The 19016-nt window shown below is 46.5% G+C and overlaps 1 protein-coding gene across 1 annotated transcript in view; it reads right to left on the bottom strand.

The window, feature by feature from the left end:
• Nucleotides 1-1407: 1407 nt before the first annotated feature.
• LOC139535510 (forkhead box protein J3-like) overlaps nt 1408-19016 on the bottom strand; it is a 56691-nt gene continuing 39082 nt past the window's right edge. Inside the window, exons 4-11 of the mRNA XM_071334975.1 lie at nt 17854-17955; nt 12282-12410; nt 9021-9195; nt 7000-7470; nt 6519-6620; nt 3043-3243; nt 2768-2836; nt 1408-2295 (exon numbers count right to left, since the gene is read on the bottom strand). Coding sequence (XP_071191076.1) covers nt 2183-2295; nt 2768-2836; nt 3043-3243; nt 6519-6620; nt 7000-7470; nt 9021-9195; nt 12282-12410; nt 17854-17955 — 1362 coding nt within the window. The 3' untranslated portion in view covers nt 1408-2182. The remainder of the gene's footprint in view (nt 2296-2767; nt 2837-3042; nt 3244-6518; nt 6621-6999; nt 7471-9020; nt 9196-12281; nt 12411-17853; nt 17956-19016) is intronic.

The following is a 19016-nucleotide window of genomic DNA, read 5'->3' on the forward strand; positions in this document are numbered from 1 at the left end:
GGAGGAAAAGCAACAAATAAAAACAATTAGCCTAAAATATCAAAACGATGGGTAGTATGAACCATTTACAGAGTGAACTGGCTGGCAAAAGATCTGTACAACCTTGCAGACACGCCTGGCAGTATATGTTTGTGTGAAAAGCTCTAGTTCCATCCAAGCTTCCCCACTTATGTCTTCTGCATCCTGTTTCAAAAGGACAGCCACACAGTATCTACACATGTATACTAACTGTTACAACAGACAAAGGTGTCTGGGCTCAGCTGTGTTAATGTGATACTACAAACCTTGTCGCGATTGTCGTTAGATCACACACACACAAAAACAACAACATTTTCAGCAATGGAGAGAAACAAAATCCAACCCAAGCTTTAGTTTATCTAAGGGGGGGTGGGGTGGGGGGCAACAGTGAATGTTTAGTTAATCTCGGGGATCCGTAGTGAAAGAAACAAAGTGAAAAGGTAAGCTGAACGGTGCTAGACTCAGCCCAAGCTCCCATATAGGTAGCGCAAAGCAACCATGTTGAGGGTTCAGGACAAGTCCGATTCAGTAGCCACTAAGGGACATGACAGGTGAACAGGAGTGTTTCCAGCACCACTCGTCTCCCACCCATCTTCTCTCTCTCTCTCTACTTGGCTGTTGACCAGAAAAAGTGCTAATTTCTCTGCATAAGAAACCCTGCCTAAAAAAATGCATATCTGCCTCTAACCGTTCATTTCTCTTTTTTTGTGCATCTGATTTGTGCTCATTGATAGCATATGCAGATGATTGCAGCAAACAATCATAGCCCTAAAATTACATTAAAATCACACACTCATACACACACACACCACATTCCCATTGTTTTTTTTATTTTATTGTTCATGATTGTATTACAGCATATTCTCTGCCTTGCAGTGCAAGTCTGACTGGGTCACAGCAAGGAAGATATTGGGGGAGATTGATACTGATTCAGATGTATAGCATCTGAATGAAGAACATTCCTACTGCATGGCTTGTAGTAGACCTTACGACTGAAAAATGAAGTTAGCCTGTACATTTCCTGCATCAGAAGAGAATAGGGAGATATCCTACAGTTCTTTGTGCAGCATGTGCACTGAATTGAATAGGTGAAGAGACACCTACAGACAATAGGCGTACACATGTACTCAAATTCATTGTGTATTAACTATTACTAGTGAAAGGATGTAGTGATTGAGAATGAGACTGTACTTGCAGTCTAAGTATTATTCAACAAGTCAAACAAAGAAAAGAAGGTGAAAAGGAGGTTTGGATTTCTTACAGTCACCCACTCATGCATCTTTTTCAGTCTTGGAGTATTGGAGATTAAAAAGGTACGATACATTGTTGACAGAATAGACACAAAACCACAAATACTGCCGGTAATGTTGCTGAATTTCCACAATTAGCTTCTTTTTTTTTTTTTTATGGACCAGATGAGTTGGTTAAAGGACAACTGGATGGATTACTCTATGATGAAGCATCTGTGATCTTTATATCAAGCAGAGTTCAATGCAAAACACCCTGGTCATAACGTAACCTCAGCTACTGTAAACCTAACCTCACTACCAATAAACCCACCATTGGGGATCCATCGTCCACCCAAAAGGTGACCAACAAGCACCATCACGTTACTCAAAAAGGCTGCCTGCGTTTTCCATAAAAGAACAACAACGAAAATGAAGAGAGAAACTCATCCACGAAGCAGCTGAGGCCTAAAGTCAACACGAGAAGGATAACAAGCCGAAAAAGGTCGCTCAAATCACACAACAGTTACGGACGGACCTGGGGAGACTTTGGATGGCTGCTGGCTGGGAGAGGGGGGCGGAGAGGGCTGGCCGAGGGATGAAGGCTGGAGCATGTATTTTGACATGAACGTGTGCTACTTGCCTCGTCAAGACAAGCACATAAGCCACCACTTAAACATGTTTTACTAAATATGATTGTCTTCAAAGTAACACTTTTTTTTTGTACGTTTTGTTTTTGTTTGTAAAAATGTCAGAACTCTGAAGTCTCTCTCTTGCTCTCTCCTCCGAAAGTGACACCTGTTCTATGGTTCTGTATCCCAACAACAACAGTTCGTCTCCTTTTACTGTGAGCGTACAGCTCAGCCTGGCTTCTTCCTCATACACTCATCTCCTCTGCACCTCCTGGACGCTCCTCGTTAGGGGCAGAACATCTAACGTTAGACAATGGAGTCCCAGTCAAAGTCATCCTGGATGTCATCTGCTGGCATGCGGTGCATCTGGAAGTTTCTGGGAGGGATCATGTGCTGCTGGTTCATCTGCGCATGGTGTCCTAAGAGAGGGAGAGAAGGGGAATGAGGGCATAGTACATATACACTGTAGAAGCATCATTGGTTAAAGGAGTCGTTTTGGGCTTCCGAGTGGCGAAGCAGTCTGAGGCACTGCATCTCAGTGCTAGAGGCCTCACTACAGACACCCTGGTTCGATTCCAGGCTGTACCACAACCGTCCGTGATTGGGAGTCCCACTGGCCCAGCGTCATCCGGGTTAGGGTTTGGCCGGGGTAGGCCATCATCGTAATTAAGAAGTTGTTCTTAACTGACTTGCCTAGTTAAATAAAAGGTTAAATAATTGTTTTGAAATAAAAGTAGTCAAATGGGGAAAGGACTTGTCAAGGTGTTGTTCTAGTGCTTGTTTAATGTGGAAGGACAGGTTTGATGGATACCTAGTGCACTGTAGAGACCATGCCCTTGGCTGAGACCTAGGTTAGTGATTAGTTGAATGGGGGCTGCAGCTGTACTGTACCTGTCATGTGGGGGTACCCTGGGGGCCCCATCATAGACATGCTCTGTCTGGAATCCATGTAGAGATTTCCTGTGGAGAAAAAGACCAACTTCACTGAAATACCACAATCCCAAAATAATGTATGCGCTAGCTTAAACAATCCTGCTCATCCCCAGCATTATTGCAATGTAAGTTCACATAAGAGGAACATGTCGTCAATGTCCTGATAATGGGAGTGGTCTGAAATGCTAAATGCAATCATAGTGTGAGCTAGGATGTAGATGAGGGTCACTGACCTGTGGTGATGTGCTGGCTGGGCTTGTTGGGGTGCATGGAGCCATGGCATACGGGTACGGGCGGCGGCTGCACTGCCCCCTGTGGCTGAATGACACCAGTGCGGGTGAAGAACTGGTTGATAGACGAGCAGAGGTCAGCGATCTGGGTGGGCTCCAGGGACCAGTTGTTCAGCTCTGCTTGTCTCATGCTCTCCTTCAGTCCTGCACGGGGTCAGACCCAAATGCAACATGAGCCAAGGAAAACAGCAATACACAGCCACCTCTGCAGCACACCCGTCAAACCGTATCAGTAGTACTAGCTGCCAGTCACAACAGTGGAGTTCTAAAAATCACACCACATAAAAAACGTCAAGAGTTTGTAAAAAAAACATGTATTACACATAAATACATTTTAGCAGTGAAATCTAATTAAAACTTATTTTGCAATTGTAGATTGTATACTCAGCTAGCACAGATTGGAATATGTTCTGGGATTCATTGGATGGCATTGAGGAGTTTACCACAGCCACCTGCTTCATTACCATCCTTGAGATGTTTCTACAACTTGATTAGAGTCCACCAGTAGTAAATTCAATTGATTGGACATGATTTGGAAAGGCACACACCAGTCTATATAAGGTCCCACAGTTGACAGTGCATGTCAGAGCAAAAACCAAACCATGAGGTCGAAGGAATTGTCCGTAGAGCTCCGAGACAGGATTGTGTCGAGGAAGGGAAGGGTACCAACACATTTCTGCAGCATTGATGGTCCCCAAGAACACAGTGGCCTCCATCATTCTTAAATGGAAGAAGTTTAGAACCACCAAGACTCTTCCTAGAGCTGGCCGCCTGGCCAATCTAAGCAATCGGGGGAGTAGGGCCTTGGTCAGGGAGGTGACCAAGAACCCAATGGTCACTTTGACAGAGCTCCAGAGTTCATCTGTGGAGATGTGAGAACCTTCCAGAATGACAACCATCTCTGCAGCACTCCACCAAACAGGCCTTTATGGTAGAGTGGCCAGATGGAAGCCACTTTTCAGTAAAAGCCACATGATAGCCTGCATGGAGTTTGCCAAAAGGCACCTAAAGACTCTCAGACCATGAGAAACAAGATTCTCTGGTCTGATGAAACCAAGTTTGAACTATTTGGCCTGAAACCTAAGCGTTACGTCTGGAGGAAACCTGGCACCATCCCTACGGTGACGCATGGTGGTGGCAGCATCATGCTGTGGGGATGTTTTTCAGCTGCAGGGACTAGTCAAGATCGAGGCAAAGATGAACGGAGCAAAGTACAGAGATCCTTGATGAAAACCTGCTCCAGAGCTGGGGCAAAGAATCACCTTCCAACAGGACAATGACCCTAAGCACACAGCCAAGACAATGCAGGAGCGGCTTCGGGACAAGTCTCTGAATGTCCTTGAGTGGCCCAGCCAGAGCATGGACTTGAACTCGATCGAACATCTCTGGAGAGACCTGAAAGCAGCTGTGCAGCAATGCTCCCCATCCCTTCCTGACAGAGCTTGAGAGGACCTGCAGAGAAGAATGGGAGAAACTTCCAAAATACAGGTGTGCTAAGCTTATTGCGTCATCCCCAAGAAGACTCGTTGCTGTAATCGCTGCCAGAGGTACAAGCATTTCGCTACACTCACATTAACATCTGCTAACCAGGTGTAAGTGACAATAAAATTAGATTTGATGTGCTTCAACAAAGTACTGAGTAAAGGGTCTAAATGCTTATGTAAATGTGATAGTTTTTTTTTTCTAAGTCAAGGGGTCTGAATACTTCCCGAAGGCACTGTATCCCAATCAGATGCCATGGATTACAGGCAACATCCGTAGTCTGACGCTCGTCGGATGTGGCAGGACTTGCAAACTATAGTCCTTGTGCCCAAGAATGCCAATGTGACCCATCTATGGCCCCGTAGCACTCACATTTGTAGCCATGAGAAGAAAAAAAAACTTTGAAAGGCTGGTCATGGCTCACAAACACCATCATCCCAGACACCCTAGACACCCTAAACCCACTCCAATTCGCATACCGCCCCAACAGATCCACAGATAATGCAATCTCTATTGCACTCCACACTGCCCTTTCCCACCTGGACAAAGGGAACACCTACGTGAGAATTCTGTTAATTGAATACAGCTCAGCGTTCAACACCATAGTGTCCTCCAAGCTCATCACTAAGTTAAGGACCCTGGGATTAAACAACCTCCCTCTGCATTTGGATATTGGACTTCTGACGGGCCGCCCCCCAGGTGGTGAGGGTAGGCAAAAACACATCCGCCACACTGATCCTCAACATGGGGGCCCCCCGGGGGTGCGTGCTAAGCCCCGTCCTGTACTCCCTGTTCACCCACGACTGCATGGCTGCACACGACACCAACACAATCTTTAAGTTTGCAGACATAACGGTGGTAGGTCTGATTACCGACGACGAGACAGCCTACTTGGAGGAGGTCGGAGACCTGGCAGTGTAGTGCCAGGACAACAACCTCTTCCTCAACTTCAGCAAGACAAAAGAGCTGATTGGGGACTACAGGAAACGGAGGGCCAAGCACGCCACCATTCACATTGACAGGGCTGTATTGGAGACGGTCGAGAGCTTCAAGTTCCTTGGTGTCCACGTCACTAAGGACCCATCATGGTCCAAACACACCAACATAGTCGTGAAGAGGGTACGACAACGCCTCTTACCCCTCGGGAGTCTGAAAAGATTTGGCATGGGCCCTCAGATCCTCAAATGTATCCGGCTGCACCATTTAGAGCATCCTGACTGGCTGCATCCAGTTTGTATGGCAACTGCTCGGCATCCAACCGCAAGACGCTACAGAGGGTAGTGCGTACGGCCCAGTACATCACTGTCATTTCATACTTCAATCAATCACCTAACCAAACCTACATGTAGATATTACCTCAAATCACCCCAACTACCTCACTTGGGACTGGTACTCCTTGTGTATAACCTCGTTATTGTGATTTTATTGTGTTACTATTTTCTTTATCCATTTGCAAATGTTATTCATTTTTAACTGCATTGTTGGGAAAGCACTCGTAAGTAAGCATTTCACAATAAAATCTACACTTGTATTCGGTGCATGTAACAAATAAAATAACATTTGTAATTGGATCAACTCTGTGACCTGCTGAGCTACACTGCATTTGGTAATTAAACTTGAAGGCTGCGTTCTTTAATTGAAGAGCTCCTTCAAATGAAACCCTTGATTGGCAACACTTCAGCACACCAACAAAAGAGCTCCAATAAACTTGCCTGTTGGTGCTCATCACAGGCATTACGGCATGAAATAATTTGGATAAAATGACTCTTGTAATCACAAAAAACAGCTTTTGAAATGTTTGTTTTTTTACCAACAAACACAGGTTGACAATAAGAATAATAAAAATAAAGACAAGTATATAATTAGTTAGCTTATTGAGGCTTAAGTTGGATATGCCAATGCAATGGAACTGCATTCACAATCCTTCATGGCCGCACCTTGAAAAGGTGAGAGGTCGACATCAGCCCAGTTATAACTGCTGGCAATACGGCAGCTCTCTTTCAGTGCGTCCAGATTGGGGTACCAGTCAGAGGGCAGGCCTGCAAACACAGAGGGGAGCACAGATTGGTTTTTAGAGGCTGGAGAGGAATCAGCATTTATTTTGAATTTTTTTAAACAGTACTCTACTTTGGCCACGGGGTGGAGTCGGTTCCCTCTGAAAAGGTTGCAGGGCTCCAGAGGTACTGTCTGCTGTCTGGATGCAGCATTTGCTTTGTTCTCATTACAGCAAACCGCATAAATCAGATAATAATTTACTGTCTGTTGACCAAAAGCAGGTCTCTGTACTTTATGCAGAATAAATACGGAGGTAGCCAGGTCCAGCTGTGTCTCACTGGGTTATCTCTGAATGCATCTGAATGTGTGTGTGTGTGTGTGTGTGTGTGTGTGTGTGGTGCAGAGGAAAGAGGCAGGTCTTACCTGTGTTGCAGGCCATCTGTTGCTGGGCAGGATGGGGCTGGTGAGCCAGGCTCTGGTGCTGCTGCTGGGAGGGGTGCTGGCCGTGCTGCTGGGCATGTTGGGAGGGGTGCGGGGTGTGCTGTGCGTGTTGGGAGGGGTGCGGCGTGTGCTGCTGCGGGTGCTGTGCGTGCTGCCCATGCTGAGAGTGTGGAGGGTGCTGTGGGTGCTGGGTGTGTTGGCTGTGTTGGCCATGTTGGTTGTGTGGGCCATGCTGGCCGTGCTGGGAGAGGTGCTGTGTGTGGGGCGAGCCGTGGCCCGGGTGGGTGTTCTGGCCAGGGAGCTGGGGAGGGTGGGACAGGGGCACCTGGCCACCGCTGCTGGAGTGGTTGTTTGTCAGGCTGTTCTGGGTGCTGATTGTGCCACTGGGGGAGTGCTGATAGGAGCAGGCTGTATGGGTCTGCTGGGACGACTCCGTCGGCATGCCCATCAAACCTGGAAGTCCATATACACACACAGTCATCCTTATTACTCTGTGCTTCGACAAAGTCATTATTTGATATAAACATACAATGCAACAAACTACAACGAACCACTTAAATATTGCAGATAAGTCATTAACACCAAGGGGGCTTGTAGGTTTCAGTTGTAAAAGCACCCATTCAAGTTAACGACGACATCATGCAATCAGTGGATCTGGGATTCCCTTGTTCAAGGAGCACTACACTTGACACAGCTGCCATTTTGAACGAGCAGCTAAAAGGAATGAGTGAGCAGCAGCAGAGCTTCTGAAAACCACAGAGAGCCCGGGCATTTCTTCTTCCGAACCCTGCAATTCTTTTGACACTTTTCATTGTGTTGCCGCACTATTTTGAAAAACAAGCACGACTGGAGCGCGAACATCTGCACAACCAAACAGCAATAATCTGAGTGTAGGGGAGCGGTTCTTAAGAGGCCCTGTCCATCACGGCTTTGGCACGGTAAAACCTATTTCACTGGAGTGCTTTTAGAGCCGACTCCAGCCCTGCCGCAATCGCCCCCAGAACACTCACTGCAGGGGTGACAAAGGTACATCTCTTATCGGTACAGAAAGCCCATTGTCCAACCAGGGAAATACAGAAAGCAATTAGCGCGCAGCCCCAGAATAATAATGCGAGCTCATTACCTATTATCAAAGCCGGTGAATTAGCTCACTGTCTACAGCACCAGGGTGTGAAATCCTCTCACTCGCATATTTACACTTTTTAATTGCAAGGGCTTGTCTGACTAAGAGATTTCACTTTTATGCATATATATATATATATATATATATATAAAAAAAAAGGTAACAACTTTAAACTAATGAAACCTAGATGATAGATTAAGGGAGAGGAACACTTTTGAAAACATTAGCATGAAATGCATTTGATTTGTGAAAGTAGGTTATACAAGAAAAAGCTTTGTCGGCGTTTGCCCATAACCCGCTTGTCAAGTGCTTTTTGTTCATCAGTCAATCAGATTACAAACAAAAAGCATTACGTTCTAAAGGGCTGCCAGGCTTTTGGAGTGCCACACTTGATCCGACCCTGTGCGATAGGCCTATACCATTATGAATATCATTGCTATGGAAAATGCGCCAACAGACAGAGGTTTGATGCTGCAATCTTGTAATCGCTCTGAAAAATAATGTATAAAACACTGTAAAAGATATACGAGACTACAGGCAGAGTAATAACAAAGCTGCATTTACACGTTTTACAAAACTGCATTATTCTGCTATGAACTCTGACTCTTTTGTGCATTCGCATTGGGAATGAGGCCAGAGGATTTAGCATGTGGCTTTAGCACACCGTAGACCGTGTAAACAGCCATATGGATTTGCACTAGAGCTACTGTCTATCGAATCCCTACTCATCCAACCCACTTAACCTAATTAGTGCCCATTCCACTCTCCTTCGACCAACTGTTTAGTGCAAAACAAAAGGCCATAGAATAATCCTGGCCTCTTGTGCACAAACTTGTCCACTACAGTACCTGATGTGTAACCCTTCTTGACGAGCACTCACCCTGTTGGCTGAAGGACTGCTCAAAGACAGACTTGTAAAGGCTGCGGAAGGAGGCACTGAGATCTTCAAAGTCGGAGAAGAGGAGTTGCTTGTCCCTCTCTGGCATACTGTACTGGGGCTGTGGCGGCTGCTGGAGGCTCATGGACTGAGACACCGACTCTTGATGGTTAGTCACCTGGGGAGGAAGAGAGAGCAGGAGAAAGAGGAGAGATAAGAGATTTGGGAGCAGTGAATTAAAACTATTCTGCTCTGCTTAGAACCTGAGGGCTCTTATTTCAGTCATTCAGTACAAGCTAGCGGTCACACCTCAGTCTAAAACTAACCACAATACAAACCTATTCCAGACAGACTACAACTTTCACTTTAACTGTTGAAGAGTGCTGATTACACCGTCAAACTGACTCTCGACTGGGAAACATACTTCTCAGAGACGTCGACAGATATCTGCACATAGAACTGCTGGAGAACAAGAGAAACTGAACCATTTCACGCGAAACATTTTTCTTTATTTAGTGCAACAGATCTAAGCATATATCTATATCTTAGTCCAGTCCACTAAGCTAATCGAACTTCTAAGACATAATGAACATGTATAAGCAGCTAAATATCAGTGTTCATTCTTCAACCTATCAGCTACTTGCCTTTGACAGTCTTAATCGCTGCTTGCAGCCTCATCTCAAATAGTAACCAACATGAACACTAAGCCAATAACTCAGATGGCCGGCAAAATGCATTTAAAACAAAAATCAATACCAAAGCCTTGTACAAATAACCATTAATTTTAGTCATGTACGGCATATGCCTGGGGGTCAATTTTTATCTGCTGGTGTATGAGAGTGCAGGCAATGTTGTGCTCTAGCAAGACTGTCTAATGAAGTTTATCATGAGAAGAACACTAACATGGAGTCATCACTATTCTATAACTGAGGACACAAAATAGTCTACATTATTTAATTCCGCATCACAGAGGTAGCTTTCAAGCCATACCAGGTTTAACATGTGAAGGACACTAATAATTCAGCCATCACTACTCTATCGCTAGGGAGACTCCTTAAATTCACGTATGTTGGAGGCCACATTATTTACAACAGCAAAGGCTTTGAAGCCGTACTCGTGGGCTACGGTATAGATTGCCTTGCTATAGAACCCAGTCAGTGTGGCTGGTTGAAATGAGGCAGTAATAAGAAGAGACTGGTCTCAGCAGCACTGGAGAAACATCCATCAGTCTGAACAGATCGATGCAGAGAGCCTGGAGCAGAGAGCACCCTGGGAAGCGGGAAGACCACACCAAAGAAGGGGGCATCTCTGGTGGGAGGACATCACAGGCAGCAGCTCTCCAAGAACGTGTACAGATCTCTTTCCCTTAAACTCCCCCCACCCCCTTGGTCAGGGGCACTGCCCTCAGAGTGGAGCTGCTTCACTGTGTTAAAGTTCCAGGCTTTCAGCTAACTAACCGCTATGTAACTGTGATACTGAGGTTAGGCATCGGCTTGCACGGTCTAAATGACTATGTCTGGTGGTGATGCAGACAGTAGCGGTTTTAGGATCTCAGTCTTAGAAGTATATAGTTGTCAGTGTGATTACAGATTGACATACATAGTCTAAATTACTGTATGTCTAGCTGTGATACAGTGACAGTGATTTGTGGTGTTTTTGGTCTTAGCTCGTGTTTAGCCGGGGCACTGTGGTTAGAGGTTGATATACGGTGCATTCGGAACCCTTAACTCTTTACGAATTTTGTTACGTTAGTCATTTTCTAAAATAGATTAAATCGTTTTTCTCCCCCTACCAATCTACACACAATACCCCATAATGACTTCTTGGGGATGACGCAACAAGCTTGGCACACCTGTATTTTGGAAGTTTCTCCCATTCTTCTCTGCAGGTCCTCTCAAGCTCTGGCAGAAAGGGATTGGGAGCATTGCTGCACAGCTATTTTCAGGTCTCTCCAGAGATGTTCGATCGAGTTCAAGTCCAGGCTCTGGCTGGGCCACTCAAGGACATTCAGAGACTTGTCCCGAAGCCACTCCTGCGTTGTCTTGGCTGTGTTCTTAGGGTCATTGTCCTGTTGGAAGGTGAATATTCGACCCAGCTCTGGAGCAGGTTTTCATCAAGGATCTCCGTACTTTGCTCCGTTCAGCTTTCCCCTCGATCCTGAGTAGTCTCCCAGTCCCTGTCGCTGAAAAACATTCCCACAGTATGATGCTGCCACCACCATGCTTCACCATAGGGATGGCGCAAGGTTTCCCCCAGACGTGATGCTTGGCATTCAGGCCAAAGATCATCAAACCAGGGAATGTTGTTTCTCATGGTCTGAGAAAATCTAGGTGCCTTTTGGAAAACTCCAAGCTGGTTTTCATGTGCCTTTTACTGAGGAGTGGCTTCCGTCTGGCCACACTACCATAAAGGCCTGATCGATGGAGTGCTGCAGAGATGGTTGTCCTTCTGAAAGGTTCTCTCCCATCTCCACAGACGAACTCTGGAGCTCTGTCAGAGTGACCATCGGGTTCTTGGTTACCTCCCTGACCAAGGCCCTACTCCCCCGATTGCTCAGTTTGGCTGGGCGGCCAGCTCTAGGAAGAGTCTTGGTGGTTCCAAACTTCTTCCATTTAAGAATGGAGGCCACTGTGTTCTTGGGGATCTTCAAAGCTGCAGAAATGTTTTGGTACCCTTCCCCAGATCTGTGCCTTAATGAAATCCTGTTTCGGAGCTCAACAGACAATTCCTTCGGCCTCATGGATTGGTTTTTGCTCTGACATGCACTGTCAACTGTGGGACCTTATATAGACTGGTGTGTTCCTTTCCAAATCATGTCCAATCAATTGAATTTACCCCTGGTGGACTACAATCAAGTTGTAGAAACATCAAGGATGATCAATAGAAACAGGATGCACTTGAGCTCAATTTCGAGTCTCATAGCAAAGGGTCTGAATACTTACGTAAATAAGGTATTGTTTTTTAAATATATTTTAAATATATTTTTTAATTTGCTTAAAAAATAAAATGTAAACCTGTTTTCACTGTCATTATGGGGTATTTTATGTAGATTGATGAGGGAACAAAAATGATTTCATCCATTTTAGAATAAGGGTGTAACGTAACAAAATATGGAAAAAGTCAAGGGGTCTGAATACTTTCCGAATGCACTGCACATGGTCTAAATTGTGTCTAGCTAGAATCTTGTAGTCGTTTGTGGTGCTTGGTCTGAGAAGTGTGTAGAGCTGTAGCACTGTGGTTAGAGGTTGCAGTGCAATGTCTTACCGGTGTGTAGCTGTGCACGCTGCCAACACTGTTTAGATTGACTGAGGCCAGACTCTGGTCAGACAGGCTGTTGTTAAGGCTGCTTCTTGGGCTGTCACTCCCATCCTGATCTGGGTTGTATAATGCCACCTGAAATAAGATGAAGGCACTACATTAGCTTTTCTTGTACACCACACATCCTGGAGATCGACCAACAGGGTTTTTATGTACTGACTGCATGCCATCTAAAATCATTATCATTCTGACAGTAAAAACACATGCAAATCAGTTTGGTTCCGTAACAACCTGAATTTGGTTTGTGTGTGTGTGTCTAGGAATTCAATACCTGTGTGTGCGTAAAGCTTTTGTGTGCTGGATGTTACCACTTGTCATTACTGCAGAGCGCTTTCTCTGAACTGAGATGGTGGCTGGCCTGGAACACCTTTACTGAGGCTACACAGCCAGCAGAGCCCGAGGGGTCCCTTTCTGAATGAGTGTCCAGGTAAAGGCTCTTCCCTCTGGGTAGGTAAAGTGGGACCGCCCCCTTCTTCACTAAAGGTCACACTACTGGCCGTGTCAGACCCATCTGCTCACAGTGCGCAAATCGGTTTGGGACAGCCAACAAAGGTCTCCAACGCAACCGAGACCCTGACCTTTCAATACAGCGACGCAAGCAGCCAGAGCACTTCAAAACCCTTCATTATCATCATCTGAAAAAGGTTTTGCTAAGGGGGGAAAAAGTGTATTGTGGCATAACACAACAGACCGCAAATAAGTAGCATTGGTGGTAGAAACAATCTGGTAATGAATATAATGAGATCCAGAGAGAATAGCTACTGCATTCAGATTTTTTCCATTGTGTGGAATGGCAGCTATGTGGGATGCTGCTGGCTGGTGTGTGCGCAGGGTTTCCCCTCGTACGCATTGTGGCCACAACGGCAAAAGAAATTACAATTTAAAAAAATTGTAAACTTGGGATGGTATAATGTTTTCAGTGGAAACGTAAATGACTAAAACAGATAAAGTATGTGGAAAAGATAATGGACATACATATATATATATTTTGTAAATAAGATCATCTTTGAGAGCTAACAATCAACAAAATAAAAACAAGACAGTCAGAGAATCAGAAATTCCAAAAATGGCATGGCATGGGGCCCCCATTGATTATGTTATGCTATCGGAGTGATTCAAACATAAGAACAAGGCATAAGCCATGGCAAAATGTGTAGAATTGAAGGAAATTTGCCTTAGAAACAGCAACATTTTGTCTCGGCATCCAAGGGCTCTAAACCCTCCCCCCACTAACTATGCCACCGCAGCTGAAAAAAATCATTGGGGAAACACTGGTGTGACAGACCATGCAGATCTTGGCAGTCTCAGCCTGGATGGTGCTGGTGATGAATCCGAGTCTTGCCCAGTGGCCGGTCGGGCTGCCTGCTCATCAGGCTGAGTGGAACAAGGCTGGGCTCTGTGCTCTACACAATGAGACATGCAACCCTTGGGCCGAGTGGCTGTGGCCCTGCCTGCGCCCTCTCTACAGCTCCCTCTGTCTAACACACAGCAGCAGGACATGGCTGCTTTGCTTTCTGAGGCCAGAGGGAAGTCCAGGCCTGACTGCCCTCCAGTACTTGTGCGTGATTGAGCATGACGGGCACAATGGAAGTCACAAAAGTGAAAACCCAGCAAATCTCAAACCAGGAAAGCTGAATCAAACCAAACGCTCAAAGTATTTATCTATTATGAAAGAAAACAAATAACATTCAAACCCAGATCGAGCTGTTGTCCTTATTGTTATGTCTGAGCAGACACCATCACGCAGAACTCTTAACTCAGTTTGATCCGTCTGTCATTCTAAGCTCTCAATTTCTCAGCTAGAGAATGACACAAATGTTGTGCTTTAATGACAACAGTCAGGAGAGCATTGAATCCAGTATTGTGTTGTGTGGGGGGTGGGGGAAGGGGATGGGGATGCAAGAGAAGCTCATTAGTAGACTCTAGCCTTCCACCACTCAGTGTGGGCTGGGCTCCAGTGTTCATTAGCGTGAATGGGGAACTCAATGAGCGGCTAAGACTGAGGGCTTAGGCACGTCTGAGAATCAGCACTACAATGCTGATCAAACTCAGTGCGCTGCAGAAATATAAATGGTATGTGTAATGAAGTCATAAAAGAGGCTTTTAGCCTTAAGCTGCTCGCCATAAATCTATTTTTACTCTCCTCATCCATAAAGTGTGATGATTTCCAAACCTCACTGCTCTGTGGTTTTAAACAGACCCGAGAGACCCGCGAGTCAAGACGCCCACTTGAGCATGTACGCCACACAGTCACAGACCAACACCCAATGTCATCATGTCTCTCACACACATGCACAGCTCACCCCCCTCACACACAGCTCACCCCCCTCACACACAGCTCACAGCCCACTTCACAGCTCACCCCACACACCCCACACAGCCCACCCCGCCCAGCTCACCCCACACACACAGCCTCAGTACCCCCCACACACACAGCCTCAGTACCCCCCACACACACAGCCTCAGCACCCCCCACACACACACAGCCTCAGCACCCCCCACACACACACAAAGCCTCAGCACCCCCCCCACACACACAGCCTCAGCACCCCCCACACACACACACAGCCTCAGCACCCCCCACACACACACACAGCCTCAGCACCCCCCACACACACACACAGCCTCAGCACCCCCCACACACACACGCCTCAGCACCCCACACACACACACACGCCTCAGCACCCCCCACACACACACGCCTCAGCACCCCCCACACACACACGCCTCAGCACCCCCCACACACACACGCCTCAGCACCCCCCCCACACACACGCCTCAGCACCCCCCACACACACACAGCCTCAGCACCCCCCACACACACACAGCCTCAGCACCCCACACACACAGCCTCAGCACCCCACACACACAGCCTCAGCACCCCACACACACAGCCTCAGCACCCCACACACACAGCCTCAGCACCCCACACACACAGCCTCAGCACCCCACACACACAGCCTCCCCACGTGCGCAGCGCACACGCAGCAACTCCCTCAACAATAACTCCTGATGCGTGTTTGGTGGTAGCGAGTCAGTGTGTGTGATATTCTTAGCCATGAATTAAGTAAAAAGCCAGGGGTATCTTTTACATGAGAGTCTAATCTGGAGCATGAGACACGGATTATGAAATCAAAGCGAGATTCACCCAGGTGTCGCTGACAATGCCAGCCAGTGTTCTGCAGAATCCCTCTTCAGGGGATTTAAGAGGGAGAGAAGCAAAGCACAGGGCCAGACGTTTCCTCAGTAAACACACGTCTTCCTACAATCCCCCTTCCTTTATCACACTAGTGCCTGACTTCCGCCTCATTCACGCCACTGAAAACGGCTACCTCAGAATAGAGAAATAACGTGCGTTTGTTTGAGAGGGAATGAGAGCGAGAGGAAGAGGGCTACTTGAGAAATGTCTGAGGGATAGTGGGGGAACTCACTGGTTCTGTAGTCCTGACAACCTCACATTGACCTCTTAGAGAAGGCGGGAATTTGAGAGAGCGAGCGAGAGAATTCCTGTGGTTTGGCACAGCGCACTGAAAGAGGCGTGGCCAGTTGTGTATTTACAGTGTACTACAATGAGAAATGAGCTCTCTGGCAAGAGCAGGGCTCCGATCTGCTGCTGCCATTTCTCCTATCCACTTGATCTTCGCTTTACCATAGCAACAGTTACAAGCAGGAGAACAAAAGACACATAATAACATCCTCACACACACAGCCCTGCTGTAACCTTGCCTGGAGCGGGCATGTTCCGAAGATTTGTTTTGTTGCTCATGATTCTTAGCATGTGTGAAATCTAACTGCTGTTATTCTATGGAGGACGTCCGTGTTAAAATGCCCAACTGAGGTTTGAAACGCCGGCAAATCAATGACAAGTGCTTATTTGTTGAGATGAGAGGAGGAAAGACAGACGCGTGGGTTAGTGTGTGTTTACAGTCCCCCCCCCCCCCCACCACCACCACCCACCCCAAAAGACAACGGGCAGCCACTCACACAAACAAGACTCCTCTAACTGCACACTGATTTTACACACACACACACACACACGGACAGACAGAGACACACTGCAGATCCCACCACAACTACCCCCCCCCCCCCCGCCTCCCACCCGTTTATATTAAACCCAGTCTTTTTTATGCCTGCTGCAGTAAATTAATAAGCGACTTGCAGGCTTTTTAAAAAGTACTCCAGAGAGCTGCCCCCACTGGGCCCAGAGGAGAGGGCTTAAGGTTAAAAAGCCTATTTCAATTTCAGAGCCAACAGCTTGCAGTCCCTGTGGTTTCTCCCACTCTCTGCAGTATCGGCCCCACCCACACACCCACCCCTGCAGCAGAGAGGGAAATGTCCCCAACCACACCTGATGGATAGAGAAGGACTGGGCATCAACTTCCAGGTGTGTCGGCAGGGGGTTGGGGTCAGTTCCATTTCTCCTCAACAAGTAAACCAAATTCCAATTCAACATTTTCTTCATGGAAATTAGAAATGTCAGTGTACTTCCTGAATTGACCCCAACCCTGGTGTGTAGAGTATCACATTGCAAAGTCTGTGTGTAGGGTCGATCATATTGCAGAACGGCCAAGTATCGATACCGTATTGCACAGTACGAGTAATCCCTTGTTGTGGTGCTGTGTGTGTGTGTGAGCGGAATGAAGCGTGCCTAATTTGGCTGGAGCGGATTTTTAAAATGTTGGCTCGACCTTCTCCCCCACTCCAATTTCGCTCCGGTACCACTCAGCCACGAGCTCTGGGCATGCTCTGCCCAGCATTTTGCTTCATTTCCTTCATCACGGTTCTTTTAAAAATCAGGGCCTCCCGTTGTATTTATTTACCCTAACCCACCACTAATGCGCAGAGATGTTGACGTGAGTCGACTGAGAAATAGGTCACACGGCCTGTGTTATTGATGGCAAGACAACGAATGAGCCGATGCAGCAGCAACGGAGACGTTTCGGTTTCTATATAGGCTATTGTTAAAGAGGAGTCTAAGTTTGTAACTGTCCATCAACTGTAAAACGTAAGCGCCACAGAGACGCAGCAAGTATCTGATTATCATTTTTATTATAATATTTTTTTTAACACATCAGGTAGGTTCCTTGTTGAATAGCCTGCCCTACAACATGTTGAAATGTTGACGATTGTTATGATAGCCTACTTCAAAACCAAATGGTTGAAGGGGTGACTTAAATTATATTTTAACACCCAAAATTTGAGAAAATTTGGAGAATCATTTTTCCCCCCGCGGAGCGGAGGAAAAGGACATTGACCGGTCTGAGCAACGAGGGGGGATTTCTGAGCGCTCAACTCCGCTCGCACACTCACCACTACAGTATTTTTGTATACAGTGCTTCTTGTGCTGCATTGCAGCTGTGCGTTAGTGTGAGATGTACTGGAAAGAATCTGTAAATGTGTGTGTGTGTTTATCCCAGTTGAGAGCTACTCTCAGGGGTGGAATAAGCTGTGGGTGGTTGGGTGTAGGGAGGGAGGGTCAGGGTGGTGCAGTGTGTGCAGGTGCATGCTGGGTAGGTACCTTGTTCGTCACAGTGTTGATTGCCAGCGTTGGAGAGGCACTTCCAGAGATCATACAGTCCATTCCCAAAGACTCCGACTCCAGGCTGTACGGTGTGGAAGCCTGGAGGGAGACCAAAAATAATCACTCTTCTAGCCAATTATCAAATAAAGGAGCATAAAAATAAAAGTTCTAAACTAATTATCAGAATTATACAGGACCTCAAGCCATAGGCGGAGGTAAAGGTCCTAACGCTCATGTTGCCGTGTTTGTTGGGAAGCTAGTTTTCCTTCCAGGCAATAGGGAGGGATGCAGATCTCCAGTATGGAAAATACACCAGGACCATTTAGAAAACAACAAAGAAGGAGCAACACCTTTATTTAGGTCACATCGGAAATATTCCCAGAGATGAAGAAGAGCACAGCCCCCATTGCTCCCTGCACGGCTCGGGCGCTCGGTCGGGGGAGATAACTCCACCACGCCTGTCTCCCAAAACTGCTTACTGTAAGAGGATTGGCTGGCAACAATACCATTTTTAATTCATGATAAACATAAATGAGATTTCACCATTTCTAATGTCGGAGGACTTAAATGGGATGCCTTGTAGGCAGCCAGTCAAAACTGTAGGGGAGGATGGCGTGCACGTGTCATACCAACACAACATACATGTACAAACTTGACAGAGTGAACACTGTGCATTTGTCATGCTTTTGAATTACACAACAATGACTATATTTAAGCTCATTTACACAGTGTGTGTCACACATGCATAGAATGGAATGTGCGTTGCTCTATCCCTCTCCCTATCTTACAACCGCAGATAGACACACGGAGGCACACACACACACGTAGGTGGTTAACGGAGTGAGTGGGTTTGCCTTTCCGCTGTGATTCTTTGTGTCTTCGTCTCAGTGTTTCAACCGAAGCCCCACATGTCTTCTTGTAGCCTATGGTGGGCCACAAAGGGGAGCCCAGACTGCAGTAGCCAGGGAGGAAGGGATGGATGCCTCGTAGCCAGGTCAATCTGGGCAGTTGACTAAACCAGTATATTACACTGGACACGACTCATGCATAATTAACAGACAAACGCTCCCACTCAGAATAACCAGCCAGAGGACATTAATTGATGTTCGAAAAAATAAAAATAATGTATATACGCAAAAGTATGTGGACACCCCTTCAAA

This window comes from Salvelinus alpinus, chromosome 12, assembly GCF_045679555.1.
Source record: "Salvelinus alpinus chromosome 12, SLU_Salpinus.1, whole genome shotgun sequence".
Classification (NCBI taxonomy): domain Eukaryota; kingdom Metazoa; phylum Chordata; class Actinopteri; order Salmoniformes; family Salmonidae; genus Salvelinus; species Salvelinus alpinus.